Raw genomic sequence first — 19,218 nt, 5'->3', positions numbered from 1 at the left:
GCGACAGACAGTCGCCTTTCTGGGGGGGCTGTCTGCTGCCTGCCTCGTAGCCTGACGAGGCAGAAGGACCCGGAGAGAAAAAACAAATCCACGCGTCCACAGGGAGCAGACAGGGAAAACACGCAAACTCCAAATATACAGCAGCAGGCGTCAAGGGGTTTGGATCGAACCCACGTCCTCCTGTAGACCGGGCGAGGTGGTTAACATCTCGCCACCGTGGAACCCACGACTCCGCGGGGGGTGTGAGCTCGTTCGCTTACTGGGAGGAGGCGTCTGGCCAATGGGGAGAGGCGATACAATGGGAGGATTCCTATTGGTGCTTTGAGTTTGAGGGGGCAGGGCTAGAGGGACAATGGGGGGAGGCTGCTATTGGTGCTTTGAATTTGGAGGCGTGGTCATCGAGACAATGGGGGATGGTGCTGCCACCCCCTCTCCCTGGCCCCTTTTCCCAGACCACGTGGGTGCTGGCCCTGTGAGTCGATAGCCCATTTACGTTTGACGAGTTAGCAGTAGTCGGTTGCAGTTAGAACTCGGTTTTAACCGACGGGACTTGAAAGTTCAAAACACACACACGCAAACACACACACACACCGACAATAACGCAAATAAAAACGAGCAAACGCAAAGCAGAGAGAGGAATGGATATTTAAACAAAAAGAAAACCCCAGTGGTAATAACGGTTAGAGACATCGTCGAAAAATCATAAGGCGACGGGGTTTTGCTGGAATGCTTTCAGAATGCAAAATATCGAGCGAGCGACGAAGGCAGCGATGATTTGTGTCGTTAGTCAAGAGCGGAGGGCATCCGCACCGTGGAAACAATTACCAGCTACGACGATTAACAAAGACTCGCGGATGCGCGCGCGCACACACGCACACACATACGCCATGCGAAGCACACTCTCCCCCTTCCCCCCCCCCCCGCACTGACCATGCAGTAACAACAAGCAGGGCTTAATTTCTCAAAATGAAATGTTTCTTTTTTCAGTCTCCGTGTTGTCGGCATGCTGCGCCAGAGTTAGGCACGCGTCGGCTAGCGGTGTAAAAGCCACGGCAACAGCGAGGAGAAAAATACTGGACGCAGTGTACCGGGCGCGGAAATATTATTACCTGGGTCACCGACGCAAGATAAAAACTCGAATTCTCTGGTGACGGCTACCCGAGTGCTGTTTGCGACGGCAAAAACAACAACAAAAACCGGCGGCAGGAATTCCTAAGGCCCGACCCGGTTCGTCACTAACGAGCTGACGGCGGTGACGGCGATGGGATTACGGGGGGTCCCAGATGAATTCTCAAGTCAGAGACGGCGAGCAGAGGAGGACGATAAGAACTTTGGCATCCAAGCCCAGCTGCTTGCAGACACCGCGCGCCTGGTGAACGTGGCGTTCTCGGTCCCGACGAGTTTCGCAAACGGAAGGAGAAATGACGAAAATCCAAATCATAAAACCGTCGCGGCGCGTCATCCGAGAGAAAAACGAAAGACCCGACGGAGTCGTCGGCCCGAGAGGTTCGAGCCGATAAAACCATCACTCGTTCGTCACCTGCACGGCCGATGGCGGCGCGCGGCTACAAGGCGGTGGTTTTACAAGGCGGTGGTTTTACAAGACGGCACGACACGGGAAGTTGGTGGATGGCGAGCGCAAAGGGCCGTGGGGCGTCACCGTCCGGCGGCGGTGGTGACATCACCGCCGGCAATTATCAGAAACGAGGAACCGAGTTGAAATTCGTTTTTTTAAAAATAGAATTTCCGCTCGGTGCGAAAATTCCGCATGAACCGCGACCCCTGACAATCGCCGTCACCGCTCGCTCGCGCTCGCTCGCGCGCGCCGTGCGCGTGGGTAACGTGCGTCCAGTCAAGAGCCGTACACAAAAGATGTGCAAAGCAACAGCGTCGTCAGCACGTACACATGCGAGTCGTTTTTTTTCGTGATGCGCATGAAGATACCGGTTGAAATTAAGCCCTGCCGGGAACACCCCTTCCCCCCCTCTCTCTCCTTCTCTCTCCTTCCCCCCATCTCTCCTACTCCTCCTTCCCTCCCCCCCCCCCGACAACACCGCCGCCACCGCTCAGTCCTTCCACTCCTTCTTGATGGTGATGTTCCAGTCCCAGGAGAGGTGGTCGTGCTGGTCGTCGTCGGTGAACTGGGACTTGACGTTGTAGGTGCCGCGGGCGAGCAACCCCTTGGGCGCCTCCTCCAGCGGGGTCGTGAAGTCGTACTCCTCGCCGCGCGGACCGTAGCTGCCCACCATGTAGTGCGTCTTGTCCACTGCGGGGTGCCAAGGAGTGGGGGGGGGGGGGTAGAGATGGGAGGGGAGGGGTAGATGGGTGGGGGGGGGCACAATAACCAGATACAATTTTGTTTTAATTTCACGAGGCGCGTAAAAACAACAACAGCGGCAGCAGGAATTCGTGACGCCCCGTTCGTCGCTAACAGATGACGACAACGATGATGGTGATGATGACGATGATGACGATGGTGGTGATGATAACGATGGTGGCGATGATGAGGATGATGGTGGCGATGATGAGGATGATGGTGAGATTGCGGGGGTCCGAGACAACATCTCAAGTCAGAGACACCGAGCAGAGAAGGGCGATAACAACCCTGGGGGGATCCAGGCCTAGGTGCTTGAAGACACCGTGCGCGCCTGGCGAGCGTGGCGTTCTCACTCCGACGAGGTTCACCGTTTCTCCCGCACTGTGCGTACATTCGTTCAACTTCTTTCGCACCATACGTAGCCAACCGTGCCAATTGTAGGTGCCGGGAAAAGGACAACAAACGAAACACAAAAAAGCAGATAAGGCCCACTGAGCTATAACAGCTCTTTTTAAGAAGCGACCTGGCCACAAATGATGTTTGCACAATTAAAGTGGCTTATCGCGTGGACATTTATAGCAGCCAATTACTGTAAACGTTTCAAAGTCTTAGACTTCCCATTCAAACGAGCCCCTAAGGACTGTAAGCAATTTTTTCTCGAGTGCCGATTCCTTGTGGCCGGTTGTTGTTGTTGTTGTTGTAGCAGTTGTTGTTATTGTCGTAGCGGTTGTTGTAGCAGTTGTTGTAGTCGCGGTTGTTGCTGTTGTAGTAGCGGTTGCTGTTGTATTGGTTGTTGTATTTAAAGCAGATCTCCTGCTGCTCAAATAAGCACTGGAGAATCATTGGCACTGTGGTGGAAATTCTACACTTCTATGGCGGGAGGTGGGGCGGGCAGTTTGTCGACTTCCCAACCAATCGGTACCTATTTTACCGACCACCGTGCGGAGGGAGGAAGGGATGATGAGCGCGCGGACTCACCCTTGACGCCTTTCCTGTACGTCTGCTGGATGTACTTGAGGCCAGACACGATCTCACGGTTCACCTGTGAACGAGACGCGCAGGCAGACGACTCTCAACGGGAGGGACCGCACCGCTGCTCACGGTATCGAAGGGACTTGCGGTACCACCATTGCTTGTGGTATCGAAGGGACTTGCGGTACCATCATTGCTTGCGGTATCGAAGGGACTTGCGGTACCATCATTGCTCGTGGTATCGAAGGGACTTGCGGTACCACCATTGCTTGTGGTATCGAAGGGACTTGCGGTACCACCATTGCTTGTGGTATCGAAGGGACTTGCGGTACCATCATTGCTTGTGGTATCGAAGGGACTTGCGGTACCACCATTGCTTGTGGTATCGAAGGGACTTGCGGTACCACCATTGCTTGTGGTATCGAAGGGACTTGCGGTACCACCATTGCTTGTGGTATCGAAGGGACTTGCGGTACCACCATTGCTTGTGGTATCGAAGGGACTTGCGGTACCATCATTGCTCGTGGTATCGAAGGGACTTGCGGTACCACCATTGCTTGTGGTATCGAAGGGACTTGCGGTACCACCATTGCTTGTGGTATCGAAGGGACTTGCGGTACCATCATTGCTTGTGGTATCGAAGGGACTTGCGGTACCATCATTGCTTGTGGTATCGAAGGGACTTGCGGTACCATCATTGCTCGTGGTATCGAAGGGACTTGCGGTACCATCATTGCTCGTGGTATCGAAGGGACTTGCGGTACCATCATTGCTCGTGGTATCGTCGCTACCTGGCGGTACCATCATTGCTTGTGGTATCGAAGGGACTTGCGGTACCACCATTGCTTGTGGTATCGAAGGGACTTGCGGTACCATCATTGCTCGCGGTATCGAAGGGACTTGCGGTACCATCATTGCTCGCGGTATCGAAGGGACTTGCGGTACCATCATTGCTCGCGGTATCGAAGGGACTTGCGGTACCATCATTGCTTGTGGTATCGAAGGGACTTGCGGTACCATCATTGCTTGTGGTATCGAAGGGACTTGCGGTACCATCATTGCTCGCGGTATCGAAGGGACTTGCGGTACCACCATTGCTTGTGGTATCGAAGGGACTTGCGGTACCACCATTGCTTGTGGTATCGAAGGGACTTGCGGTACCATCATTGCTCGCGGTATCGAAGGGACTTGCGGTACCATCATTGCTCGCGGTATCGAAGGGACTTGCGGTACCACCATTGCTTGTGGTATCGAAGGGACTTGCGGTACCACCATTGCTCGCGGTATCGAAGGGACTTGCGGTACCACCATTGCTTGTGGTATCGAAGGGACTTGCGGTACCACCATTGCTCGCGGTATCGAAGGGACTTGCGGTACCATCATTGCTCGTGGTATCGAAGGGACTTGCGGTACCATCATTGCTCGTGGTATCGTCGCTACCTGGCGGTACCACCATTGCTTGTGGTATCGAAGGGACTTGCGGTACCACCATTGCTCGTGGTATCGTCGCTGCCTGGCGGTACCGCCGTTGCTCGCGGTATCGTCGCTTCGGCATTATTTTAGTTGCGTAGGCCCTCTTCCACCGCCGCCGATGAGACTCGTCGAAGTCAAAAACCGGCCTCCCGGAGTTTGGCCGCTTCAACAAAGCGAACAAAACGCTGCCGGGAAAATGTTTCGTCCCCCAAGGCCAAGGAGGCTAATGGCCAAGAATGTTTACTTTTTTTTATTTACAGCCGCCGGGCGAGACCCTGGTTTGCTGTACGAGCCACTTTTTATTATTTTATTGCGGCTCTACGTGCGCTTATAAGGGTCCAAGTCCTGCGCTGTGAACTGCGTTCCCGTTACCGGAATCGCGGGTGCTGCTGACGGGAATAGCGAACGCACGCGTACACGTGCGTGTGTTTGTGTGCGAATGACGATTGGGTTGTTGTTGTTGCTGCGTTTCCTGCGTGCGTGCATGCAAGCGTGCACGAGGAGCGGTAGTGTCACGGTTAGCGCGCTGCGCTACCAACCCTGGCGACCCGAATTCGATTCTCGCTCGCAGTCAATAACAGTGGCGAATATCTGAACCAGTCCTGGGCCACCCTTAGGTCGACTCGGTCTTAAATGAGTACCTAGTGGCACTCACCCACCCTCTCAGTGCACCGTGTCGGCCTTCATCGGTGCTCGCTAAGAGCACTTGCCCCAAAGGTATGTTACGCCTATACGGGGGAACTTAGTCTTTGCGTGTGTGTAGTTTGCGCGTAAATGCGTGCGCGTGTACACGAATGTGCACGGGCGTGTGACGTGACTGTCACCAGGGTGCCTGCGCCAGGCCAGGTGCACCTGAAGGCGATGTGAAGTGTCGAGCACCCGCTGGCAGGAGGTCACAGGACAGACCCAGGTGCCAAGGTTTGAATGAATTGAGATGGCTAACAAGGGACTAAGATTACACATCCTCACACTCAAGACAAAGACTCCCCCCCCCCTCCCTCCCCCATAGTCTTAACCGACTGTTGGGGCAAGTGCTGTTAGCGAGTAGCACCTATCAAGGCCGGCACGGCACACGAGGGGGTGGGTGGCCAGCACCACACCCGGCCGCCTTTGTCTCCCTAGTGGTGATGTTTACACACCGCACCAAGTACTCATTTGAGGCCGAGTCGATCTAGGGGAGGCCCAGGACCGGTTCAGATAATCGTCACCGTCACCGGCGTTGGCCGTGAGCGGGAATCGAACTCGGGCCGCCGGGTTCATAGTGCGGTGAAGCGCTAACCGCTACCACTACCACACGCAGACACAGACACCCGCGCACACCTCTTACACTCGCTGCAGAAACATCGGCGAACACGGATCCGTACCGCTAGGCACACGGTGACGATGGCCGTGCCGGTTGTGGCGTATCGTCGCACAGCGGCACATTTCCAACACCGATCGCGAGGGTTTATCCACCTCCCCCACCTTCCCCCCCCCCCCCCGGCCCGGTACGGGTAGGCCGTGAGTCACTGGCGAGTAACCGTTTGTCACTCATTTCGGGTAGGGTACGGGTACGGGTACGGAATGGGTATCCGTACCTGGCTGGGTACGGGTACCATTTGCGACCCTGGTGCGGCCGGGTACGGGTACGGGTAAGGAATCAAAACCCGTTTGCGAACTCTGCCCCCCACCACCGCCCAAACCCGTGGTCTCACCTTGAAATTAATCTTGATCTTGTACTCGGCTCCCTCTTTCAGCACAAACGACTCCTTCTTGAACGTCTCCAGATTCCCTGCGCGAGACACCACACACGCACGCACGCGCATTGAGGTTAACAAAACAAGACAAAGAACCCCCCCACGTGGAGCCTTAACAGACTATTGGGTGGGTGGCCGGCACCACGCCCGGCCGACTTTGTCTCCCCACTTGGCGACGCTTGCTACACGCCACACACCGGGTACTCATTTGAGGCCCAGGACCGGTTCAGATAACGGGTCAAGCCGGTGTTGTCCGTGAGCGGCAAGCGAACTAGGGTTGCCGGGTTCGTAGCGCGGCGCGCTGACTGCTACGCGCACCGCTCCTCGGTCACACACACACCGACTCCGCAATCACATTCGCACAAACCGTGGCGGATAGTGTGGGATTGCTTGCCTTCGCACAAATGGCCAATGTGGAAAAAAAAGCAAGCGTCTCCGATGCGTGACAGACACCGGGACGCACGTTGCAACGGGGAAAGATAAAAGACGGGGTGGGTCAGTAGAGGGCTGCATAGCCCGTCGGCTGCACTCCACTCGCACGGCCTTACTAACACACCGACACTCGACGTGAAGCTAGCGTCTTACTAACACACCGACACACAGCGTAAAACTAGTGCAATACTAACACACCGATACTCCACATGAAGCTAGTGTCTTACTAACACACCGACACACAGCGTAAAACTAGTGCATTACTAACACACCGACACACAGCGTAAAACTAGTGCAATACTAACACACCGATACTCGACATGAAGCTAGTGTATTACTAACACACCGACACTCGACATGAAGCTAGAGTCTTACTAACACACCGACACACAGCGTAAAACTAGTGCATTACTAACACACCGATACTCGACATGAAGCTAGTACATTACTAACACACCGACACCTTTACCCTTACTGATTTTCGCGTGTGCAGTATTTCTGATTTTTTCTGTAAAGTCGTTGTCTTGGATTTATTTTTGTTGCTGTATTTTTTTTTAAAAGACTCATGTGACGCCTTGATGTCATTTTTTTTTAACCTATCCTGGCTAAGCACTTTCTGGCAGCGCTCAAACCTCAAGCCGTGACCAAGGACCACTCTTCAGAGTCTCATCGCCACCTTGCCCTCAATCCTTCCCCTCGCTTATCGACGCTGTGCGGCCAAAACCTGGATGAGAGCCCAGGATTCTCAGCTGCGCCGGTTCAGTGACTCTAACCCCCCCCCCGCCCCCCCCCCCCCGAGTCACTGGGTCTACACCTCAAGTTGCGATCATCTTCACGAAAAAATTTCTGGCTGCAAGAGTGTTGCCGGTCGTACGCCCCGGTGTTTCTGAGGCCTCCGTAAGTTTACAGAAGCAGATTTCGTTTCGCCAGGCGAGAACCCGCTGGGAGCACAGCATGAGTCGCATGCAAGAGTGACCTCGGGGTCATCGGTATCATTGTGTTGTTTTGCAAAGCAAAATAGCACAAAGCAAAACACCACAATGATAGCCCGGACACTGAAGCAGTTGAACCGCCATCCAGCCGAGCCAGAGAGGAACGATAGAGAGTGCAGTTCATAATCACATGGCTCTTCGTAACAAGAGAGCAATTTAGATTTTTTTTTATCCTATCGATATTTTTCCAGGATTGAAAAGAAGCGAGAGAGAAGAAAAAAAAAGCCTCTGGTTCGGCATGAACCTCGGCAACACGCCCAGCTAATTCCAGAACCTTCTCTCACTGTGCTGCCCCGCAGCAAAAAAAAAACCGGCCTCCATGGCTGCCCTTCCTTATAAGGCCACGTGATCACAGTTGAGGGGGCGGGCAGGAGAGGAGGGAGAGGAAAGGCCATTGACTACGCCGACGCCATCAACAATAACCGCCACCGGCCACCAAGTGGCTGTGGACGTCACCACGGCGCCCGTGCCAGGCCAGGTGCACTTGAAGGGCCAGGTGAAGTGTGCGAACGCCCGCTGGCAGGAGGTCACGGGACAGACCCAGCAGGTGCCACGAGTCGACCGTACGAGATGACCGACAGAGATGACCGGCCGAGATGACCGGCTGTGTTTTAGCGGCCCGGCGCGCCGCCCCCCCCTCCCCCCCCACGCTAGCCCACACGGGCTGTTGGGTTAGCGAGCGCCTATCGCAATCAGAATATTTATCCTGGAGGAATCCGATAAGCTGTGAAGCTCTTTTTTTTTTTCCGCAGACGCCCAAGTAGGGGGACACGGTGGTGGTTGTGGGGGGGGGCGGGGGCGTGGGGGGGCAGGGTCAGTGAGTTGCATCCAATGGATCGCTAAACCTTGACCATCAAACAAGAACCACTTCCTCCAGTCATCCGGAGGGCGGTCACCGCGTCAAATCGCGCGCTTTTCGGACGCGCTTCGGCGGTCGTCTGGAGCGCTCTTCTCCTCCCGATATAGGAGGAAGCCACTGGCGCAATGTACCCTTGCCCACGGTCACGCACGCTTCCTAACGCCAACAAGACGACGGGTCTGTTACAAGCCCATCCCAGACGCGTCCCCGTCTCTCGACGCAATGACAAGCACGCATCCATCTCTCTCACTGTGCGTCTGCATTTCCATCTCCTTGTTCATCACCCTAGGCTCACTTGGATCGCAGTCTTAGGCGGTCACATTCAGGAACTAGATCGAACGCTTGTTTATTGAGAACGTGCTTTTTGCGTTTAGCTTGCCGTCCTTCGACTGCGCACCTCCGATCGGCACGGTCGGCTACGTACAGTGTGAAAGAAGTTCAACACACGCACGCGCAATACAGGACGTAGACCGCGTGCGGAACGGCCGTCGTTCGGCAGAGGCCCGCGTTTGTCAGCGATGAAACGCTATGCGCAGAGGGCCCCCCCCCCAACGTTGTCACCAAACCTGCACTGACCAGCGTGGGGTGAAGTATGGTCAAATACGAGAAGCGGAACCTTGATTTAGACGGGGGGGGAAGAGAAGGAGGGATCTGAGGAATCAAACTCGGGCGGCCGAGGTTGTTTTTTCGCAGCAGCCCGGAGCAGCGAGCACGGGCTGCGACGCCAAGCGCTTCCCCCGTGCACACCGCTCATCATCGTTTGGGGGATGCGAGCTCGTAACCCGAGGCTGCCGGGGGGAGGGGGGGGGGCTCTCAGGGGGCGACAGAGGCAAGGGCTCGGGGCGGTTGCAATTTCCTGCGTCGGCCCGCGTGCCAGCACGCGGGCCAGCGGGCACATTCCCAGCGTGCGTCCGCGTGCGCATGGCACGAGTCCGCGTGCATGCGCTGGCACCGTGGAGGGTGCGGGTGGGGATGGTCAACCCCCGCCACCCCCCCCCCCAACCAGGGTGTGAACTTGCAACTTTCCGATTGCGAGCCGCTCGCTCTACAGCCGAGCAACCTGGCCAGGTAGCGATGACGACGAATGGTGATGACGATGATGACATAGACGATGATCATGACATTGACGATGATGATAACGATAATGATGACGACGACGACAATGACGACGACGACAATGACGACGACAATGACGACGACGACGACAATGACGACGGTATCTTCACCGCGCTCACGGTGTTCTACAGTCCGGGTGAACACACAAAGGGCTCCGTGTGTGCGAGAACGCAGGGGAGGTCGGGGTTCAAAGCGGCCCTGCGTTCAAGGATCTCCCCCGGCCTCCCCTTGCAACTCCCTCCGAACAAAGAGCGCAATTCAAACGCACACAGAGAGAGAGAGAACCCACGGGAAGGGAGAGCGGCATGGGGAGTAGGAGGCGGTGGGCGGGTGTGTGGTGTGTGTGTGGGGAGCGCTAGTGTAGTGGTTAGCGTGCCGTACTACGAACCCGGTGACCCGGGTTCGATTCCCGTTCACAGCCACCAACACGTGCGACAATTATCCGAACCGGTCCCGAGCAAACACGAGCACCGGGGAGACAAAGACGGCGGGGCGTGGTGCTGGCCACTCACCGCCTCGTGTGCCTTGCCGGCCTTCATTAGGCGCTCGCAAACAGCACTTGCCGCAACAGCCTGTGAGAGCTTATACGGGGGATCTTTGTCTTTGTGGCGGTGGCTATGCTGCGTTGGAGACGAGGCTTGGCGGATCGCACGCCAACTCGTAAAACTGCCCTCCCCTCCCCTCGGCGACACGAGTCGAGGTTGCCCCCATTTCCCGGGCTTGCCGGGGTTACGGTGATGGCAGTACAACAAGTGGGGTTCATTAACCACCCGCTCGGGGTTTGATCGTCACCTCCGTATTTTCTTCGGGTGTTCTCCTCCCCCCACCCCCGCCCGCCCGCCCGCCCGCATGTGAAAACCGCTCATGGAAGGACGAAACATTCGCGGGCCACCATCCCAAAATAGGACCAGAGGGCGCTTGGGCTGCCCGTTTCTGCCGACTGCCTTCCCCAGGTGCCCCGGTCTGTGGATTTTCGCACCACGCCCTGCGCGGGGGCGTAACGCCTTCGGACGGCGGCGTTTTGGAGACGTAATTTAGAAATGTAATCCACGTGCGTGCGTGCACGCTTGACGCCGCTCTATAGAGATAAAGGCAGCCCACAGGCGGCGGAGACGACGGCGACGCGGAGACGCGGAGACACGTGACGGGAAACATGGAGACACGTGACGGGCGCGGTCGAGACCACGGAGCAGAGAAAATAAACACGGGGCCAGAGCTTAGAGTCGACGCCCCCCCCCCCCACCGCTTCTCCTCCCGTCGAGAGGGGAAAGACGCAGCGGGAGAGTGGGGTGCGGTGGAAGGTAGCGTTTGGGAAAATGTTCACAGAGCACAGCTATCGCTTGGGACGTCACACGATTAGTTGGTAAGCGTGGGCCCAGACCAAATATTTGTCCTTGTCGGTACCAACCGAGATGCCAAAATTAGATCGTTCGGCGAGCGCGCTCCCACACGGTCCACTCGCTTTGGCCGTGTACGCAGAGCCTGGTACCGCCACCAAGTGGGTGCCATGTGGGCTAGGAGATGTTAACTACCTCGCCTGGTATGCAGGAAGTCGTTGGATCGATTCCGACCCTGACAACTGCTGTATATTTGGAGTTTGCATGTCTCCTTCTCCACGTGGTCAAGTGGATTTTTATCTGGGTACACATTTAGAAAAAACATCAAGCATTTAGTGTAGGGCCGTCGCCCACCGATTCGGGGTGTCGACCTGGCGATCACGAACTCCAGAAGGCAGTGGTGAGTGAGTGTGGTGGCAAGTACGGTGGTGAGTGTGGTGGTTAGTGCGGTGGTGAGTGTGATGGCGAGTGCAGTGGTGAGTGAGTGTGATAGCGAGTGCAGTGGTGAGTGAGTGTGGTGGCAAGTACGGTGGCGAGTGCGGTGGCGAGTGCGGTGGCGAGTGCGGTGGCGAGTGCGGTGGCGAGTGCGGTGGCGAGTGCGGTGGCGAGTGCGGTGGCGAGTGCGGTGGCGAGTGCGGTGGCGAGTGAGTGAGTCCCGTAGTGCGGTGGCGAGTGAGTGCGGTGGCGAGTGAGTGCGGTGGTGAGTGAGTGTGGTGACGAGTGCGGTGGTGAGCGAGTGCGGTGGTGAGTGCGGTGCCTCTTACCGGTGAGGTCGATGGTGAGAGGCCCGGGCGCCGTCTCGCACAGCAGCGTGAGTCGCGTCACCTGCACGTTCGCCACCGTGGGATCTGCCAAGTCGGACATGGGGGTGGGAGCACGGGGACAGGGTGTCAATCCGACTGCGAAACTGCGAAGTGACAAATCTGAAGTGTCATCACTCCCACCACACACCAACCAATCGGCTGCCAGGAAGATGACCCCCCATGTAACATGGCCGCCGTGAAATCCCTATACAACATGGCTGCCATGACGTCATCGCTTGGTTTGTTCAGCGGGGCTGTGGCAAGTTTAATATTTGTGTTATCAATGTGTTTTACTTGTGCGAGTGTGTGCGTGTGCAACTTTGCGTGGGAATGTAATTGACCGTGTGCGGGAAAGAGTATGTGTGCCATGCCAGCCTTAATAGTTCTCGCTAACAGTCTGTTAAGAGTCTATATGGGGGATCTTTGTCCACTTATGACAGTGGGTGTCTGTGTGGAAAGTGTGTATGCGAGTGTTGACCACGTGGTTGTAGGTGTCTGCCTGTGTGCCTGTGCGTATGTGCGTCTAGATGTATGCATTTTTTTACTTTGTTTGCACCGTTCGTAGCCAACCGCGCTAATCGGAGTTGTGTGGTGGGAAGCGGTGGTGCAGTGGTTGAGCACGCGTCACTTCGAATCCGGCAACAATTATCTGAACCGCTCCTGGGCTTCCCCTAGGTTGACTCGGCCTCAAATGAGTACCTGGTGCGGTGTGTAAACATCGCCGCTAGGGAGACAAAGGCGGCCGGGCGCGGTGCTGGCCACCCACCCCCTCGTGTGCTGTGCCGGCCTTCATAGGTGTTACTCGCAAACAGCACTTGCCCCAACAGTCCACTTCAGGCTATACGGGGGATCTTTATCTTTCTGCGGGAGTATGAGGACATACATAACGGTGCCCAACCACCCCTGAAGTTCCCACCGAATTGATGCAATTCACCTTGCATCAATCCCGTAGGGAATTGGAGCCAGGACGAGACTTAGCCGACGCGAGGTCTAGAGTTGCACAAGTCGTGCCGTACTCACGCTCCTGGCGACCTGGCGTTCTGTGAGGTGTGGAGACTCGGAGGCGCGAGGGACGCTGACATACGGAGAGACACTGAGACACAAGCACACAGATACGTGGAGATACGGAGATAGGGAGACACTGGAGACACGCAGACAATGAGACACGAAGAAACAATCGGAGACACTGAGACACTGACACACGGAGACACAAACGGAGACACTGAGACACGGAGACACAAATAAACAAATGGAGACACAGGGACAGAGATTGAGAGATACGGAGACAGGGAGACACGGAAACAGGGAGACAAGGACACACGGAGACAGGGAGACATGGAGAGATTGAGAGATACGGAGACGGGGAGACAGGGAGACACGGAGACAGGGAGACACGGAGACAGGGAGACACGGAGACAGGGAGACAGGGAGACACGGAGACAGGGAGACAGGGAGACACGGAGACAGGGAGACACGGAGACAGGGAGACACGGAGACAGGGAGACACGGAGACAGGGTACCGGCGACGATGGGCGAGGCCCCCAGCAGCGTCTCCTTGTACTTGCGAAGGCTCTCGTCGTCCTTGTCCAGCTCCACCAGCTCCTGGATGGACTTCTGGGCGGGCGGCTTGTAGTCCAGCGCGTCCTCCTCCTCGTTCTCCACCGCGATCGCCGCCAGCTGCTCGGGCGTGGGTTCCAACTCGGCCGCCATCGCTCCTCCTGCACGCGCACGTGACGGGCGCACGCCCACGGTGCTGAGCTGGGACGCGGCACAGACTTCACGGTCCCGCACGTGCGTGTGCGTGGGTACGTCGAACTTCTTTGGCACCCTACGTAGCCAACCGTGCTAAAATCGCGCCTCCGATTCCCGTCCCGACCGAGACCCCGTGGCCCACTCCGCGGCGAAGGCTCCCGGCGCCCCACGGCGACACGGTTATTGATCCGTGGCACGACGACGACGAGGGCGTTTATCGAGCGATGGGTGGGGGGTGGGGGGTGGGGGGTGGGGGTGGTGGGGCGGGGGCCACGAGAGAGAGTGACGGCGCAACCCCTCCCGTGGTGGACCGTCGTGCCGTGGCCGTAGTTCCTGGCGGGGCCGGTGAATGGCCTCTCCCCCCCCCCCCCCCCCCCGAGGGTTTTGCCGCTAAAAGCGCGCGCCGTGGGTTTACGGCTGCCGAGGGAGCGGCAGGAAGTGAGCTCACTAGCGACGCATTCGCAGAGGGTCTGAGGAGTGTCGCCCCCCCCCCCCACCAGGTCCCAACAACTCACTCACCCACCCACCACACTGCAGGTCACAACACCCACCCACCCACCACACTGCAGGTCACAACACCCACCCACCCACCACACTGCAGATCACAACACTCACTCACCCACCCACCACACTGCAGGTCACAACACTCACCCACCCACCCACCACACTGCAGATCACACACTCACTCACCCACCCACCACACTGCAGGTCACAACACCCACCCACCCACCACACTGCAGATCACAACACTCACTCACCCACCCACCCACTACACTGCAGATCACAACACTCACTCACCCACCCACCCACCACACTGCAGGTCACAACACTCACCCACCCACCCACCACACTGCAGGTCACACACTCACTCACCCACCCACCACACTGCAGGTCACACACTCACTCACCCACCCACCACACTGCAGGTCACAACACTCACCCACCCACCCACCCACCACAAGTCACAACACTCACTCACCCACCCACCACACTGCAGGTCACAACACTCACTCACCCACCTACCACACTGCAGGTCACACACTCACTCACCCACCCACCCACCCACCACAAGTCACAACACTCACTCACCCACCCACCACACTGCAGGTCACAACACTCACCCACCCACCCACCCACCACACTGTAGGTCACAACACCCACCCACCCACCACACTGTAGGTCACACTCACCCACCCACCACACTGCAGGTCACACACTCACTCACCCACCCACCCACCACAAGTCACAACACTCACTCCCCCACCCACCACACTGCAGGTCACAACACTCACCCACCCACCACACTGCAGGTCACAACACTCACTCCCCCACCCACCACACTGCAGGTCACAACACTCACCCATCCACCCACCACACTGTAGGTCACAACACTCACCCACCCACCACACTGCAGGTCACAACACTCACTCACCCACCCACCCACCACACTGCAGGTCACAACAACACCCACCCACCCACCATCCTGTAAGTTACAACAACAAAGCTCCCCGTATAGCCTTAACAGACCCGCAGGGGCAAGTGCTGTTAAGTGAGCACTTATGAAGGCCGGCACGGCACACAAGGGGGTGGGTGGCCAGCACCATGCCTGGCCACCTTTGTCTCCCCACTGACCATGTTTGCTACACACCGCACCAGGTATTCATTTGAGTTAGAACACCATCTCACCCACCCACCCGCTCACCACACTGCAGGTCACAACGACGCAACTCACTCACCACTCACTCCAGCCCTCACCCAACCCACCCACCCACCCGCCCGCTCACCACACTGCAGGTCACAAGGTTTCTCGTTCCGCGTCTGCCATTCGCCACACATTTGGAATCCTCTCCCATCGTCTCATCTCCCCGAGCTCTTATAACAAATGACGTTGCTCAATTCAGGAGGCGCGTCGCACTCTTATCTACTACAACTGCGACTGCGCTGTTTATTGCTGGCCGCTTTGCATGTTGAGCCATTGGTCCGTGTGCTCACCAATTGTTAAAAAGCAAGACAAAGACCCCCGCCCCCACCGCCACCCCCCCCCCCCGTATAGCATTAGCAGACCTTGACGGGGACAAGTGCTGTTTACGAGCAGCGCCTATGAAGGCCGGCAGGGCACACGAGCGTGTGGGTGGCCAGCACCACGCCCGGCCGCGCTTGCCTCCCGAGTGGCGACGTTAACGCATCGCACGAGATGCTGAGGCCGAGTCGACCAGGACCAGTTCAGATCACCGCTCCCCTGGCGTTGGTGGCCGTGAGCAGGAATCGAACTCGGGTCGACGGGCTTCGTCGCGCAGCGCGCTAACCACTTCACCACCGCTCCCCACACACACACACACACCCCAAAGACAAAGATCCCCCGCATAGCCTTAACCGACTGTTGGGACAAGTGCTGTTAGCGAGCAGCAGCTGTGAAGGCCGGCACGGCACACGACGGGGTGGGTGGCCAGCACCACGCCCACCCGGCCGCGTTTGTCTGCCCAGTGGCGACGTTCTTACGGACCGCACCAGGTGCTCACTTGAGGCCGAGTCGAGCAAGGAGAGGAGCAGAACCGGTTCGGATAACCGTCACTGGTGGCGGCCTCGAGCGGGAATCGAACTCGGGTCGCCGCGTATCGTGGCGCGGCACGCTAACCGCTACACCACCGCTCCCCACACGCGCACACAAGTACACAAGTACATCCACACAGACGATGCATCACATTCACCCACCCGTCCGACCGCCTGCCCCACCCTGCAACCAGCACAGAATGATGCCATAAAAATAACAAAAAATCCCGTAAAAAAAAAGAACACGAATTAATGAACCTGAAATAATTTTAATAACACAAAAAATTGCTTTAATCTTACGGTGGTGGTGGTGGTGTGACGGTGGAGGAAACCCTGGGATGCCGAGGAGGTGAGAGAGAGCGAGAGAATGAGAGAGCGAGAGAGAGCGAGAGAGAGTGAGAGCCAGAGAGAAAGGGCGAGAGAGAGAGAGACACCACACTGGGCGTTTCCCACGACGTACACACGGATGGATGAGAGCGGCTAGCACCCGTCCGTTGTCTGCGAGTTTGTCTCGGTGACGAGGTGGTGGTGGTAGTTTATGGAGGGGAGCATTTAGAGGAGGATGATGATGATCAATAGGAAGATGACAAGGAGGAACAGGAGGGAGAGGAGGGGAACAGGTGGAATAGGAGGATGATGACGATGAGGACGATGACGATGATAAGGTGGAGGAGGATTATCAGGAGGACGAGGTGGAATAACAGGATGGTATAGATGATGATGATAATGACCGGACAAAATAAAACGATGAAGATGACAAGGATGACGACTAATAGGAGGCTGATGATAATCGGGATGAGGAGGACAACAATCAGGAAAAGGATGATCTGAATGAGGATGAGGAGGGGAGGGGGGGCGAGGGGGGCTGGGAGGAGGGGGTGGAGGGGCCGCGTGCCGCTCACCTTTGCGACACAGCGCACCCTGCACCACCCCGAGCACCTGCGCTGGCACCCCGCACAGCCCCAGCTCCAGCATCGGAGCAGCAGCAGCACCTCCTCCTCCTACTCCTCGCTCCCCACTACCGCTGCAACAACTACCTCCCCCCCCGGCCCTACCCCCTTGAGCTTCGGCAATCGCCTCTCCTGCTCTGTTGCTGCAAACGGCACCACACCTACACGACGGTAGCCTCGCTCCTCCCTCCCTACACCACCACCACCACAGCCTCAGATTCAAACCTTCACTACGGCGGTCGCCGGCTCAACTGATCTAGGTGACAAAGGTCACCACCACGACGAGGATGATGATGATGATGATGCTGAAGACGCTGACGACGAGGACGGTGATGATGAAAGGAAGACAGCAGCTGTGCTCGGTGGTTGCGAGCGGAGGGAGTGTCCGCGAGAAGATCTGGGCTGGATGAGGAGGAGGGGGGGGGATAGAGGTGGGGGGGGATGGCCGCTAGCGGGGGATCCTGTGCGGATTTTCTCGCCGATGAGCTCAGCGACCGCTGCTGCTGCTCGGAGCATTACGTCACCTCCCTAGCACCGGCGCTCGGGCGGCGATCGGCGCGCGCACGCACGTGCGCAGGACGCACGGACGCACACGCGCAGGACGCACGCATGCACACACACACACCACGCGCGGTCCGGCATCACAAGCAGCGGTACAGCAGCAGTCGCAGCGAGTGCAATACCAGCGGCTGCAGCAATGGCAGCGGCCAATAGCAACTGCGGTGGTAACAACAACAGCAGCTGAAACAGCAGCGGCGGCTGTAATAGCAGACGCAATAACAGCAGCAATAGTAGGAATAGCAGATTCTGATTCTGAGCAGCAGCTGCAGCAGCAGAAACAGCAGTGGCAGCTTCCTCTGCTCGCATCACCAGCAGTGGCAAAAGCACGCTCACCGCAGCAGCAGCAGCAGCAGCAGCGCATCGCAGACGGGAACGACAACCAGCAGCAGCACGGCGACTGTGAGAGGCAGTGACGGAGAGCCAGCAGTGCCAACCACTACCACCAGCTTGCACCAGCAGTGCCAACCACTACCACCAGCTTGCACCAGCAGTGCCAACCACTACCACCAGCTTGCACCAGCAGTGCCAACCACTACCACCAGCTTGCACCAGCAGTGCCAACCACTACCACCAGCTGCACCAGCACCACCACCAGCAGTGCCAACCACTACCACCAGCTGCACCAGCACCACCACCAGCAATGCCAACCGCTACCATCAGCACCGCCAACCGCTACCACCAGCACCACCAGTAGCAGCACCAGCACCTCCACCAGCACCGCCAGCAGCAGCACCACCACCAGCACCACCAGCAGCACCACCACCACCGCCAACCGCTACCACCAGCACCACCAGCACCACCACCAGCAGCAGCACCACCAGCAATGCCAACCGCTACTACCAGCACCACCAGCAGTACCAACCGCTACCACCAGCACCACCAGCACCACCACCAGCAGCAGCACCAGCACCAGCACCAGCAGCAGCACCAGCACCAGCACCACCACCACCACCAGCACCACCAGCAGCGCCACCACCACCACCAGCACCGCCACCACCACCACCACCACCACCGCCACCACCACCACCAGCAGCACCAGCAGCAGCACCACCACCAGCACCGCCACCGCCACCACCAGCACCAGCAGCACCACCAGCACCGCCACCACCACCACCAGCACCACCAGCAGCAGCACCACCACCACCACCAGCAGCACCAGCAGCAGCACCACCAGCTTTAGCACCGAAGACAAAGATTGCTCCCTTGCCCCCACCACCCCCACCACCCTGGGGTAGCCTTCACAGACTGTAGGGGCAAGTGCTGTTAGTGAGTAGCACTGATGAAGGCCGGCATGGCACGCGAGGGAGTGGGACGGCCAGCACCACGAGATGTTTACAACACCCCCCCCCCCCCAACAGGTACTCATTT

General features: G+C 57.6%; 1 protein-coding gene across 3 annotated transcripts in view; it reads right to left on the bottom strand.

The window, feature by feature from the left end:
* Positions 1-631: 631 nt before the first annotated feature.
* Positions 632-19,218, bottom strand: part of ARHGDIA (Rho GDP dissociation inhibitor alpha) — a 47,226-nt gene continuing 28,639 nt past the window's right edge. For 2 of the 3 annotated variants that reach the window (XM_078594895.1, XM_078594894.1), the window contains exons 2-6: positions 13,558-13,755; positions 11,999-12,082; positions 6,457-6,533; positions 3,296-3,359; positions 632-2,266 (exon numbers count right to left, since the gene is read on the bottom strand). In XM_078594895.1, the coding sequence (XP_078451021.1) occupies positions 2,067-2,266; positions 3,296-3,359; positions 6,457-6,533; positions 11,999-12,082; positions 13,558-13,747 (615 nt within the window). In that variant the 5' untranslated portion in view covers positions 13,748-13,755 and the 3' untranslated portion in view covers positions 632-2,066. Of the gene's footprint in view, positions 2,267-3,295; positions 3,360-6,456; positions 6,534-11,998; positions 12,083-13,557; positions 13,756-17,241; positions 17,330-19,218 lie in introns of those variants that run through there. The other variant, XM_078594893.1, reaches the window with a different exon arrangement.

The sequence above is a fragment of the Lampetra planeri genome, chromosome 5, assembly GCF_965212315.1.
Source record: "Lampetra planeri chromosome 5, kcLamPlan1.2.h2, whole genome shotgun sequence".
NCBI classification, from domain to species: Eukaryota; Metazoa; Chordata; class Hyperoartia; order Petromyzontiformes; family Petromyzontidae; genus Lampetra; species Lampetra planeri.
Note: the sequence above shows the minus strand (reverse complement) of the source record. Positions and strands in the feature narration are given on the sequence as shown.